Consider the following 14,787-nt stretch of genomic DNA (forward strand, 5'->3'; position numbering starts at 1 on the left):
GCTGAAATTACCTCCCAATTATCTGTCCAACTCCTTTTCATCCACTCAGCACACAGTTCCAGGGAGTCTTCTACAATCCCCTAATCTGAATCAATTTTCCATACCAAGTACTTCCATGACAAGTTGTTTACCTATTATTACCACTCTGCATTACCCTATATTATAATTACCTGTTTACAGATCCAACTCCTTGACAAGATAATAAGATGATGGAGAGCAAGAGTCCACTTTTATATCAAATCCATTTTGTATCAAGTCAACTTCTGTATCCTCCTCAACAATACATACCTCATATAAACTAAACTGGCATTTAAGTATTTGTAGCTTGGTTCAAAGAAAGATAAAGCTCAATAAATTTTAATATTAACAGTTACTCATAAATTCAACATCTGCTAATCTATGATGGCGAGTAACTTCATGAGCTTTTTCTGCCAAATGATAGGGGCCAGTGGCCACTGCACAGAGATATGCAGGTAGTTACTGCTTTGCACTGTAGGCCGGAGTTAGCTATTTTTACTGGGGAAGAAGGGTGGAAAAGAACGAATCGGGGCGGGGGGGGGTCTTTGTTTTACAATAATATACTAAAAACTTACATCCACCAGGTATTTTATTTAGGGTCACCACACTTGCTCAAGTCACCAAAATATGCAATGATTAAAATGCGTGAACGCTGCTTCAGCAGGTGTTGGCACAGCTTCCATAATTCTCCATAAGCTAAGACTGTCAGAATTAGCAAATACAGACACAAGACACCCTTTTAAATGTGAATTTTGGATAAACAAATAATACGTCAAGAATGCCCCATGCAATATTTGGAACATACTTAAAGTAAAAAGTTAGGCTTCCCCGGTGGCGCAGTGGTTGAGAGTCTGCCTGCCGATGCAGGGGATGCGGGTTTGTGCCCCGGTCCGGGAAGATCCCACATGCCGCGGAGCGGCTGGGCCCGTGAGCCATGGCCGCTGAGCCTGCACGTCTGGAGCCTGTGCTCCGCAACAGGAGAGGCCGCAACAGTGAGAGGCCCTCGTACCGCAAAATAAAAATAACAGTAACAAAAAAGAGAATAAATGAAAAAATAGTAATTAAAAATAACCAAAAAAAAAAAAAAACCCTTAAAGTCTATATGGGTAATTTAAAAAGAAATACCATTTGCATAATATAAAACTCACAGGATAGTCTATCTCAACTAGTAAGTCATTTATTTTCAATCAACTTCACCTATTTTTAATCAAAAATACTTAGGTATTTTTATGTAAATAAACTGCAGCCATTTTAAGTATACAGTTCTATGGATTTCCATAAATGTAGAATTTATGGAAATCCCTGTATGGACTTCCCTGTAACTACCAACACAATCAAGAAACAGAATACTTCTATCACCCGAGAAGGCTCCCTTGCATCCCCCGTACCAGTCAAACTCTCACAACTACCACTACCCACCACCTACTCCCCCATGCAACCACCCGCCCACGTGGGCAACCGCCCAATCTATCTATCCCTATAAATTTTCCTTTTCTATAATTTCATATGTACGGAATCAACGGTTTGGGGCTCTTTTGTATCTGAGTTCTTTAAATTAGCATAATGCTAAGATTTATACATGTCATTGCATACATCAGTAGATCATTTCTTTTTGTCGCTGAGAATCCCACTGTATTGACAGACCTCTCTTCGTTATGGCTGTAATGGTCCTATTAATGCCTTGCTATCCCCCTCCATTCCTTTCCATTCCATATCTACTTACAAATCAAACTACCAGATCATGTGGTAATAGTATATTTAGTTTTAAAATGACTGTCGAATTATTTTCCAAAGCATGGTATATTGTTTTACATCCCCACTAGCAATGTATGAGAGTTCCAGCTGCTCTACATCCTCTCCAAACATGCTATCGCTCCGGAATTTTCACCGCTCTATGATAAGCATGTAGTAGTATCTCCTTGTGTTTTCACTTTGTGTTTCCCTGATGGCTAATGATACTGGGCATTTTAAAGCGTGCTTGCGGCTTCCCTGGTGGTCCAGTGGTTAAGAATCCGCCTTCCAATGCAGGGGATGTGGGTTCGATCCCTGGTCAGGGAACTAAGAGCCCACATGCTGCTGGGCAACTAAGCCCACACGCCGCCACTACAGAGCCCACGCGCTCCGGAGACCGCGAGCAGCAACTAAGACCCAACGTAACCAAAGATAAAATAAATAAATATTTTAAAAATAAAATAAAGTGTGCTTATTGGCCATTCATAGAATTATCTGTTCAAATCTTTCCCCCAGTTTAATGTATTATCCCCAACTTATTATTATATAAGTCCTTTTATAAGTCCTTATATAAAAGGACTTATATTCCCTAAACACTTGGCAGAGCAAGAAAGCCATTTAGCTCTGTAATTTTCTTTGCAGGAAAGATCTTGACTAGAAATTCAACTTATTTAAAAGATAGAGGGCTAGGACTTCCCTGGTAGTCCAGTGGTTAAGACTCCATGCTCCCAATGCAGGAGGCACGGGTTTGATCGCTGGTCAGGGAACTAAGATCCTGCATGCTGCACTGGCATGGCCACCAAAAACAAAACAAAACAAAACAAAAAAAGAAAACAAAAAAGGATAGAGGGCTATTCAGGCTTGCTTTTCCTTTTGGAATGACTTTTGAGGAATTGCACCATATCATCTAAGTTGGCAACTTACTGGCATAAAGTTGTTCATAATATTTAGTATCTATAGTAATGTATCTTTCATTCCTAGTATTAGTAAATTTTGCCTTCTGTTTTTTTTCTTGTGCAGTCTACTTAGAGATTTATTAATTTTATTGATCTTTTCAAAGGATGAGCTTCTGGTTTAATTTCTCTATTGTTTGCCCACTTTCTACTTCATTGATTTATTTTTCTCTTCTTTCTACTTACTTTGGGTTTGATTTTATCTTCATATTCTAGCTTGCTGAGGTGAAACCTTAAGATTGATTTTCCTTTTCTAATATAAATATTTGAAGCTACAAATTTCCCTCTAAGCACTGCTTTAGCTGCGTTCCTCAAATTTGATATATTGCGTTTTCATTTTCATTCAGTTTGAATATTTTCTAATTTCTCTTGTGATTTATTCTTTAATCCACGGGTTATATAAAAGTGGGCTGTTTAATACGCAAATATTCACAAATTTTGCAAGCAGGGACTTCCCTGGTGGTCCAGTGGTTAAGACTCTGCGCTTCCACTACAAGGGGCCAAGGTTTGATCACTGGTCAGGGAACTGAGATCCCGCATGCTGAGTGGTATGGCCAAAAAAAAAAAACAAACACTGCAAGCATATTCTTGCTAATTTCTAATATAATCCTGCTTTGGTCACACAACTTTCTCTATATGATTTCAATCCTTTAAAAGTTTGTTAAATTACTGAGACGTGTAGCCCAGCATACGATCTTGGCTTACTGTCCATGTGCACTTGAAATGAATACATGCCATTAGGCACAGTGTTCCATAAATGTCCATTAGGTGAAGTTAGTTGATAATGTTATTCAAGTTTTTGATATCCTCATTGATCTTCTATCAATTACTGAAAAAGGAATGCTGCAAACTCTAATACTGTGGATTTATCTATTTCTTCTTTCAGTTCTGTCAGTTTATGCTTTATGTATTTTGAAGCTCTAATCTTGAGTGCATACACATTTAGGGTTAAGTCTTCTTGAGAAGATGGTCCTTCTATAATTTATGAAATGTCTACCTTTATCCCTGGTAACAGTCCTGTCCTAAAACCACTTCAAAATTTTTTATGATTAATATTTGCATGGTATTATCTATATCTATACTTTCACTTTTAAACTGTGGTTATACTTAAAATGAATTTCTTGTATGAAACATAAATAGGTTTGGCTTTTTTTTTTTAAACCCAATCTGCATTTTAAACAATATCTGCTTTTTTTTTTTAATATCTGCCTTTTAATTGGACTGTTTGGAATATTTATATTTAATATTATCACTAAAACAGGGTTTAAATCTACCTAACTGCTCTTTGTTATTTGTTTCATATATTACTTGTTCCTTTCACTCTGTCTTCTTTTGAATTGAGTATTTTTTAGTAACCATTTTAATTTATAGATATTAATGGCTTACTATCTATACTTCTTTGCTTTATCTTTTAGTGGTACTCTAGAACTTAAAATATGTTTCTTAACGTACCACAGTTTATATTAAAATAATGTTACTTTATGTTTTGCTTTCTGTTTTTTTTTTTGCGGTATGCGGGCCTCTCACTGCTGGGGCCTCTCACTGCTGTGGCCTCTCCTGTTGCGGAGCACAGGCTCCGGATGCGCAGGCTCAGCGGCCACGGCTCACAGGCCTAGCCGCTCCGCTGGCATGTGGGATCTTCCCGGACCGGGGCACGAACCTGTGTCCCCTGCATCGGCAGGCGGACTCCCAACCACTGCGCCACCAGGGAAGCCCGCTTTATGTTTAATGTAAAAAGTTTACAGCAGTGTTCTGTCATGTCCTGCCTCCCATCCTTTGTTCTACTGCTGTCATACATTTACTTCTTTTACTTCTTCACATTGTAAACCCCACAATTCACTGTTATTATTTTTGTCTTAATTATCTTTTCAAAAAATTTAAAACTGATTTTAAAAAGTATTTTATTTTCACCCACACATTAACCATTTCTCCAGCACTTTTCAATGCTTTATGTATACATAAGTTTTAATTTGTTATCATTTACCTTCTGCCTAAAGAACTTCTTTGAGCATTTCTCACAACACACGTCTGCTGGTGATACATTCAGCTTTGGGTCTGAGAAAAGCTTCACTTTGAAGGATATTTTCACTGGATGTATAACTGTAGGTTGACAAGTTTTATTTCTTCAGCAATTTAAGGAAGTCATTACCTTCTGACTTGCATAGTTTTAATAAAGACGTCTGTAGTCATTATCTTTGTTCTTCTGTATGTAATGAGTTTTTTCCTCTGGAAGCTTTTTTCTTCCCCTCCCCCCATATTTCTCACTGCCTCTTTGATCGGGTCTTTATTCAAAATTAGCTGTCCAAAATGATTTGACCGTTACAGATTAAACAAATTTAAGTTTATGCAGCAGCCTTCTTTTCTTCTGTGGTGAGTTCCTTTTCTGCAGGCTTCTTTTCAACTGCTGGTTTCTTGGTCACTGCAGCCTTTTTTCCCACCAAAGGCTTCTTCTGCTTCTTAATGCCAACAGCCTCCTTTCCTTTCTTCCCCAACACAGGCATCTTTCCTGGAAGCCCCTTCTCATCTGATCTGGCTTCTAGGGCTGCTGCTGCCCCATCCATCCGGATTTTGTGGTTCTTGGCCTGGCGAAGAACGGCATTCCGGCGCATGGTCTTTGCATACGGGTTGAGCTTCAGTGATTCTCAGGTTTTTCAGTGGACTCTTCTTCGGGACTCTGTGATGAATCTTCTCACGTGGTGCTCGGAGGGCTCTTTGGATCTCTGGGCTTTTCAAGATTCTGCTAAGGTCTGTACTGAGCATCTTGTGCATGGGGAGGTTGTAGCTACTTTTTTTTTTTTTTTTTTTTTTGCGGTACGCGGGCCTCTCACTGTTGTGGCTTCTCCCGTCGCGGAGCACAGGCTCCGGACGCGCAGGCTCAGCGGCCATGGCTCACGGGCCCAGCCGCTCCGCGGCATGTGGGATCTTCCCAGACCGGGGCACGAACCCGTGTCCCCTGCATCGGCAGGCGGACTGTCAACCACTGCGCCACCAGGGAAGCCCTGTAGCTACTCTTGAGGGGAGCAGCTTTACGCCAAGTGCCATACAGTTCATCTAACTTGCAGAAAGCACTTTCCGTCCAAATGCAGGAACGTAGCACGTGCCCACCAGAAGCAAGTTTCAAAAGGTTCAGTTTGCTCACATTAGGCAGAGTAATTCCAGGGATGTTTCTGAAGGCCTTGACGATGCGCTCATTACAGACGACGCAGGGTCTCCTGCACTGGATACGGTGACGGTTTCTCATTTAGCTTTTGCCAGCTCTCATTCTCCGAGAGGCGTAGACCTTTCTGATATCATTCCAAGCCTTAAGCTTCTTCAGAAGCAAAACAGCCTGCTTGGTCTTCTTGAAGCCTTCAACTTTGTCTTCAACCACCAAAGGAAATTCAGGAACTTCCTCAACACGATGACCTTCAGACACAACCAGCGCTGGTAACGCTGAGGCAGCCAGTGCAGAGCAGATGGCGTATCGCTTCTGCATTATGTTCACTCTGCGGTGCCAACGTCGCCAGGTCTCGGCGGGCGCAAACACGTGGTCCCCGCGACACATATTTTCAAAAGCACCCTGGCCAGAGTGGTGAGTCCCGCCACTTCGAACTCTGGGAATTCGAGCCACAGCTCTGCCAGTATCCCAAGATTCAGCACTGGTTCAATGACCTGCTAATTCACTGACAGCACTGGGCTGTGCTGTTTTTGCACAAGTTGGTGCAAAGTTCACAATATCTGGTCAAATCAGAGCTTGAACACAGCAGGCAAAGTGACATTTGTGCCAGATGGCTCCCCGTTTTCGGAGTACATGGATATCAGTGGGTGAGCACACACCACGGCGGGGAGGGGAGGAGGCCACGCTCCTCTCAACCCAGCGGCTCCCAAAGGAAAAGCTCTCCGGAAGCTTTTAAGATTTTCTTTCTGAAATTGGCTCTCAGCAGTTTCATTATGATGTACCTAATAACGTACCAGTGTATTTGATACAGATGTACCAGTCTATTTGCTCTCTGCTTTATCCTGTTTAGGGTTTAAGTTTCTCAGATCTATGGGTTTATATTTTTCATCAAACCTGGAAATTTTTATAGCCATCATTTCTTCACATGTTTTTTCTGTTCTCTCATTCTGGTACTCCAATTACATTATGTTAGACAACTTGATATTGTCCCACAGGTAACCAAGTCATTGTTCTTTTTTTTTTCTCTTTTTTCAGTTTTTCTCTTTGCGCTTCATAAAGTAGTTTCTATTGCCCTCTTCAAATTCACTGGTCTTTTCTTACACAGTACCAAAGTTATTTTTAATCTTATACAGTGAATTTTTCTTTTCCTATAGTATATATTTCATTTCTAGAGGTTTCATTTGGTTCTTCTATGTCATTTACACCTCTTCTGAGATTCATGTTTTCTTTACATTTCTTGAGCGTATTTATAATAGCTGTTTTGAAATCGTATCCACTAATTTCATCATATCTACCATCTGTATTTGTTTTCATTGACAGTTTTTTCTCCAAGTTATATTATTCCTGCTTCCTTGCATTCAACATGATTGGGTATATTTCATATGTCAAATTTACATTGTTGGGTATACTTCACATTGTTCTATTTTAATAACGTTTACTCTGACAGATAGCTACATTACTTACAGATCAACTTTCAAGGCCTGTTTTTAACCCTTTTTAGGGCAAGTCTGGACTCCCCTTTATTCTAGGGCTAGTTCAGCTCTACTGTAAGGCATGACTCTTCCAGAGTCTCCAATGAATGCCCCGGGCAGTTAACAAGGACCCTCCACTCCAGCTGACTGGAACTCTAGGATCTCCCGGCCCTGAGTGAATTCTGCAGGTTTTTTCAGTAAATTACTGAGTTTACACTATTCTGACCATTCTTTGCCTGGCTTCACAGAGTTTCATACTACAGCTGGGGGCTCATTCAGCTCAAGACTAGGGGAACCCAAGGCTGAGTTCCGACGTTCTTCCTCTGGGCAGCTTCTTCCTTTCAGATACTCTGCCCCTCAAATTAGTTGCATTAGCCTCTCCAAATTCCAAATTTTGTTTCCTCAGCTCAGCGACACCGTCACACCCTGCTTGGATTCCTCCTTCCCACGCTGTGGTCCAGAAAGTGGCTCCAGGCAGTAAGTCAGCACACCCACTTCTCTCTTCTCAAGAGGCACAGCCTGGCACTGCCTGTCGTCCGACTGTCTCAGTCCATTCGTGCCACGATAACAAAAGGCCGGACTAGGTGGCTGAGCAACAGCAGAAATTTATCGCTCACGGTCTGGAAGCTGGGAGTCCGAGATCAGGGCAGCAGCGTGACCAGGTGGGGGCCTTCTTCCAGGCCGTAGACTTCTTGGTGTACCCTCACGTGACAGAAGGGGCAAAAGATCCCTCTGGAGCCTTTTATAAAAGCTCTAACCCCATCCATAAGGGTTCCCCCGCCCATGACCTAATCACCCCCCTAAAGCCCTACTTCCGAATACCTTCCTAATCATCATCATCTTTGGAAGTCTGGATTCAACCTAGGAATTTCGTGGGGGTCACAAACATTCAGACTGTAGCCGCATGTCTCAGAACCGTGCTTTCATGTTTTGTTCACTTTCCTAGTTGTTTATGGTGGGAGTATAAATCTGGTCTCAGTTATTCCATCACCATGTGAAGCGGAAGAACTCCCAATCTTGTTTGTCTGGAAGCAGACGCCCTCTAAAACTTGCACTCATTGTGTTTTTTAAAATATACTTAAATCCTTTTTTATTTTTTCTGCATTAATTCCCCATTTCTACGAGACCTACCTGCTATATATTTCCTTTGCAAAAACTGCTCTGGCTCCTCCTGTATGTTTGCTCTTCCATATAATCTTTAGGTCCATATGACCAACTTCCCCCAAACTTGCCCTAGCATCTGATAGAGATGGAATTAAATATATAGATTAATTGGAGGAAACTGACATCCTGCCTAATACTGACCCTTCTCGCTTCTCTTACCCTAATACGAAGTATATCTCTCTGTTTACTGAAGTCTACTTAAGTATCATTAATTAGTTTTCTTCAAACAAGTCCCATGTATCTTTTACATTTATTCCTCTTTTACATTTTTTTGTTTATTTTCTGAAAGGGATCTTATTTTCCATGATCTCTTCTAATTACAGCCCTTACAAAAGAAAGCTAGATATTTTTATGTTAATTTTGTACCCACCAAACTACTAGGCACTCTTATTAGTTCTAGTGTGTTTTCGTGGATTCCCTTTGGTTTTCCCAGGTGGCAAATCATATTATCTGCAAATAATAATTTGGTCTCCTTTATAATATTTATGTATTTTTTCATTATCTGGTCTGATTACAGGAAAATGTTAAATAATAGTAATGGTAGTGCACATACTGACTTTCTCTCCAACTTCAGAGAAAATACTCCAGTACTTCACCATTAAATAGGATTCCAGCTCTTGATTTTAAGTTTCTTTAATAATGTTAAGGAAATATACATCTATATTATTAAGAGTCTTTATCAGGATGAATACTGAATTTCATAAAATCCTATTTCATCAAGTATTTTATCCTAACATATCATATGGCATATTAGTAGGTGTATATATTATATTAATGGTTTTCTTAAAATTGAATTCTCCCTATGTATCTAAATCCTATTTGGTAATTGGATTTTTTAATATATGACTGCATTTTATAAATTTATTGTGATTTTATTTATGATTTTTTTATCTATACTCATTAGTAAGATTATAGTTTACTTTCTTTTGGTATCTTTGTCAGAAATAGAATTATCCTAATTTAATAAAATGTATTACTTTTATAAACAGTAATAAAGTTATAAAAAATAAAGCCTAAAAATCACTAACAACTCTCCAAATGCCCACCACTTCTCTTTTAATTAAAAAAAAATTTTTTAATGGAGTATAGTTGATTTAAAATGTGTTGCCCACCACTTTTTAAACATTTATTTTTTCTTCAGATTCTGGAGCTATCGTAATAAAATCCTGACAGGTCATTTTTCCACCCCACCCTACACTTTAGAGTATACATAGTTTAGATATATATTATACATACATTCCTGAATAGCTGCTTGTAAGACAAAATTCTATCTTTCAAATACCACTATCCCCAAAACTCACTTTGTAAAATCAGGAGACGTTTTAGATACTAGTGGCTTTTCTTGTAGGAATTCTCTTCCCCAGGTGTTTCTACAGCCCAATCCCTTATGCTATTTAGGTCTAAACTAAAGTGCCACCTCTTCAGGGAAGGCTTCCTTGTCCACCTAATTAAAATACTGCTACCAACTTTCCATCTCTCTCTAGCCCTGATTTATTCTTCATAACCACTCTGAAATACTTTATCCCCAGTGCCCAGAAAAGTAACTGACATTCAGTAAGTGGTCAACTAATGTTTGTTGAAGGAACAAATGAATGAAAGTAAGTGGGCACCCACTTACTTGGGTATAATTTGAAGAAAAAGTCCCCAAGAATAGTTTCCTCCTTTCTGGTGCCACACTTCCTAAAATGCCTATGACAACCTTATAAGGCTACTGCATAAATCATTAATCAATAATGCCCTGGTAAAATTATTTCATTTATCAGATTCTTTCTTCCATAATAATCAGTTGTTCAAGCCTTGAACACCTGGGGTTCCATGTAAATGAAGAAAAGTATAGAGTCTTCCAGAAACAAGCTCGTACTCTTTTTCTCATAATAGCAGTACCCAGTCAGCATATGGTAAATATATTCTGCCTACTGTTCTTGGCAGCTCCCCCCATAGAATTAAATACCAACGGAGTAAAACTATGGGGCAAAGAGAAAGTACTTGAAGAAGCAATAATTAGTCTGGGTGATATAGGAGGGGACAGAAATCCCGAGCCCCTCATTTCTTTGGAGAATCATACCTGGAAGTAATCATACAGAAAGTGAATCTTTAAGAAAGAAGTAGAAATTGATTATGAGAATAAAACATGTTCTTTAGCTGTGGCTAAAGACTTTGAACCAGTTTTCGATTCAAATACAACAGGAACATTTCAGTTACCCGGTCCACTGAAAACAAACCCACTGAACTTGCCCACAGCTATCTTGGAAGACTGCACAGACACCAACCAAGCAAGCTAGAAGAAAAATCCAGATTCCAGAACACACAGCCTGACATCCTAACTTGTTTCTCAGTCATGGTACTAAGTACCAGTAAGAGCAGTATCTTTCACAGAATACAGAAAAAAACAGATTTTTAAAAATACAGTAAACTCTCCATTTTCTCATCTTATCTCTGACCAAATATTTGTCCATTATTGTGACAGCATTATTCCATTTTAATTTAGATACTTCCCAATAGTCAGTCTTTATTGAATGGTGGGAACAGAAGCCAGGCCCTGGAAGTCCATATATTTCTGGTACTGTTACTTTTCTACTCCCATCTCTTATTCTTTAATGTTATCAATAACAAAAAAAATAACCAAATATGCGAAAGCTGCAAAATTCTTCAAGTATAAAATTTCAAATACTGAACTTCCTTTCTGATTTACCAATTATCTAAATTTTTAAGTATAAATAACATGATTAAAATATGATGGATTCCCACTAGATGTAATTACTAATTACTGAATTAGATGTAATAACCAAAAGACAAAGGTAACAGCTAAAGGAGACACAAAAGTCTAAATTAAGATGAATGTAACTTAGGTGTTTAGGTATAGTACATGCCTATACACTCTCAAATCCAAAACAATGGATTCTGTTAGGAATTTAAATCTCTCAACTAGTACTACAGTGTTCTTTCTTTCAATTTTTTCCTCCCAGTTCATTCCAATATATGCAATGTTCCAACAACTCAGGCCCAGCAGTCCCTTCCTCAACCTTCTATTGCCTAATTACATGAGGACACATGACATACATACACAGTCTCATGCATTGTATATTTCTCCTCTCAAATACCTGTTCCCCATTAAATTCAAAATCAGTTCATGCATTGATTTCTATGAACAAAACAGAAATGTAATACATTGGATGCCTAACCTCTTGATTTTCTACTCCACTGCTGGAAAGCTCCAAAACAGAACCTCCACTGTCAACTACTGCTGATGTCATTGTTTATTCCCTGAGGAAGCTTCAAACGCAATCAGTCGACGTAATTAAAGGTTCATGGATGATTGCCAGTGTTACAGGTTTGCACTATCATGTTTTAAAAGTCCACAGAGAAGGAGTGGAGTAGATATCCAGAAATCCAGTCTTCTGAAGATGAATAACCAGAGAGCCTAAAAAGAGGAAGAATTGAAAAATTATTAAAAAGATACAACATGGATATAAAGCACAACCTATTTTGCATCCAATGTTTAACATTTTTGTAAACTGACAGGAGATAGGCTTATACAGCCCTGTGTCAAAAGAGGGCAGTAATGAACATTCTGCTCAGAGCTGTCAAGTTCGTGAACAATCTGAAGTAAGTTCTTACCAAGCTACTGCACACTGGTTAACTGATGACATCTACATTCTAAGAGATAAAATGTTGTAACTTTCTCCCCTTATGAAGATGTACGATTATTCCTGAAATATTCTGGTAAAAATTCCTGAAATTAAAAAAAAAATGTATGCACTGAAAACACAAAACGTGCTGGACCGAGACAACTTCCAAAATTATTCATCTATTTAACAAATTAAAAGATTTATTGGCTTGTAAATATTTCTTTTTTTTGACCGTGCCGCACACCGCGCAGCATGTAGGATCTTAGTTCCCCAACGAGGGATCGAATCCGTGCCCCACCCCGCCCCGCCGTTCAAAAGCACGGAGTCTGAACCACTGGACCACCAGGGAAGTCCCTGGTTTGTAAATGTTGCATTCGTCTTTGGCTGATTTGGCTTGTTTATGTGAATAATTAATTAGAATTATCTTTTTTCTGCTATGGTAGCAATCTCATTTTGTGTTCACATTTTGAATACTCATACAAGGTCTATAAAATAGATTAATTTGAGTAACTTATACTTTCAAACAAAGTAGTTTGAAAATAAGGTCGTGAAATGACTTGGAATGACTTTAATATACTTTATCATTCTTTCCTCAATAATTTTTTTGCTATTGGTTCAAAATGCAGTATAGCAAAGGGTTTCAAGAAAACGTAATTAAAGCTTTTTCCCTACTAGAGATGAACACCAGTATGCACATCACCTAGATTTATGCATTAGATTATTCTAATAATTCTAAAAAGTTACACTTTATTTGATTTTGTGTATGTTAAATATTTCATAGAGAAATTACAGAGATTTCTGACAGGATTTTTTTCCCACAAAAATTTAAGAATGCAAAAAAATTAAGCATATTTAAAGAGAAAAGAATAACCGTTTCTAATTAACCATTCCATTAATATGTGGCCTATATTAAATTTGAACACTGGCACCATACAGATATGGAAATAAAATATTAAAGAATTTCCATAAACTTATACAATAAAAAGAAATACCTGGAAAAAAAAGCAGAAATTTCACCTCACTACTTAAGACCCATTCAGTACTATTAGTCTCCTTTTTGATCTTATCAACAGAAAATGGGATAGAAAGTATTTGTATCTTAAGAGTAAAAATTAAGAAAAATCCACAATCCCATCACACTAAAGCTTACGGTTATCACACAAGGTAACAACTATGTTCAGTCTCTGTTTTCTAATCATATGGACAGTAATAGCAGAAATTACTTTACTTACAATTTGAATGTTCAGTAGTCGAAGCATCCTTCACTATTTTCACAACTCGGCAAGAGTTAAAATATAAACCAGCAGCTCTCTGGAACTACTAGTGGGGGGAAAAAGGCAGTATTAATATAATTCTATTAAAAAATATTCTGCCCAAAATAGGTGTGATTCTGACAGCAGGTACTTATTACAACAAACCATCCCCAAAGCCTGATGGTACACATTTTATAATGAACATAATAAAGAAATTACTCCTGGGTTATTGAGGAATCAAGAGTTTTTACCAAACTTAAAATTTTAAGTCACCACTAGATACCAAGTATTGAGTAACGACAGATTCCAACATACATAGCTTACACCCCACATCATGGGCTATATTTCAATCAACCAACAGGATTTGAACACATGGCTGCAGGTATAACCCCAGATCCCCAGAAGTATAAAATCAAGTTTAAGAAGACTAACCCAATCAACTATACTTCAATAAAAAACAAATACGTGAGTTAATTAATTTTAAAGGCCTAAAAAATTTTAAAGTTTAGAAAAAAATGACTAACCCAGAAAACTACTATTGAACGACGCTAATGATATATTATTGCTGATAACTTTCCTGCTATTCACTTTCTTGCTGTCTCACCCTCCAAACTTTGCACGCATACAAATCTAACACCCCGAGCCTCCTCAAGTAGCCCTCCTCCTTTCTGAAGCTCATCTGTGCACTGGATCTTAGGCCTTGTTCCACCAATTATTCCCTCTTTTTCCTTAACCTTCTCTTTCTGAACATTGGGTTCTTTCCCTCAACATCTAAACATTTATAAGACTCTCTCAACTTTTTTTTTTTTTTTTTTAAATTTCTTGGCCGTGCTGCGTGCAGCATGAGGGATCCTAATTCCCGGACCAGGGATGGAACCCGTGCCCCCTGCAGTGGAAACTGGAGTCTTAACCACCAGACCACCAGGGAAGCCCCAAGACTCTCTCATCTTAAACATGACTCCTCCATGACCCTGCATACCCCTCCAGCTACCACTCTAGTTCCTTCCTTTCTCAGATAAGGTTCTACCTAAAAAACCTTTTATACCCTGTCTCCACTTCCGGATTTCTCAGGTACTCCTTCTATGGAAGTTTGGCAGCCATCACCACCAACTGAAATTTTTACTAAATTCTGGTTATCAAATCCAATGGATACATTTCTGTCTTCATAGGACTTAACGTCTCTGAAGCATTTGACACTGTTGATCATTCCCTCCTTGAAACTCTATCTTGAATTTATCTTCTCCCTCTCTAGCTATTCCTTTTCAATTGCCTCTTGCAGGCCCACCCCTAGTTTTCAAGGAGCTTGAAGAGTACAAATGTAAGCCCATATACCACATGCCTAAGTATTTTAAAGTTATAGACCAAACTAACAAGCTAGTAAATTTTATTTTACTCTCCTGTCTTGACATA

The 14,787-nt window shown here is 38.4% G+C and overlaps 1 protein-coding gene and 1 pseudogene across 1 annotated transcript in view; both read right to left on the reverse strand.

The window, feature by feature from the left end:
• ELF2 (E74 like ETS transcription factor 2) overlaps positions 1-14,787 on the reverse strand; it is a 94,921-nt gene that overhangs the window by 56,862 nt on the left and 23,272 nt on the right. The window contains exons 2-3 of the mRNA XM_065877530.1: positions 13,357-13,444; positions 11,678-11,916 (exon numbers count right to left, since the gene is read on the reverse strand). Coding sequence (XP_065733602.1) covers positions 11,678-11,749 — 72 coding nt within the window. The 5' untranslated portion in view covers positions 11,750-11,916; positions 13,357-13,444. The remainder of the gene's footprint in view (positions 1-11,677; positions 11,917-13,356; positions 13,445-14,787) is intronic.
• On the reverse strand, positions 5,045-8,171 carry LOC136123741 (large ribosomal subunit protein uL4-like; annotated as a pseudogene).

This window comes from Phocoena phocoena, chromosome 5 (genome assembly GCF_963924675.1).
Source record: "Phocoena phocoena chromosome 5, mPhoPho1.1, whole genome shotgun sequence".
Lineage (NCBI taxonomy): Eukaryota > Metazoa > Chordata > Mammalia > Artiodactyla > Phocoenidae > Phocoena > Phocoena phocoena.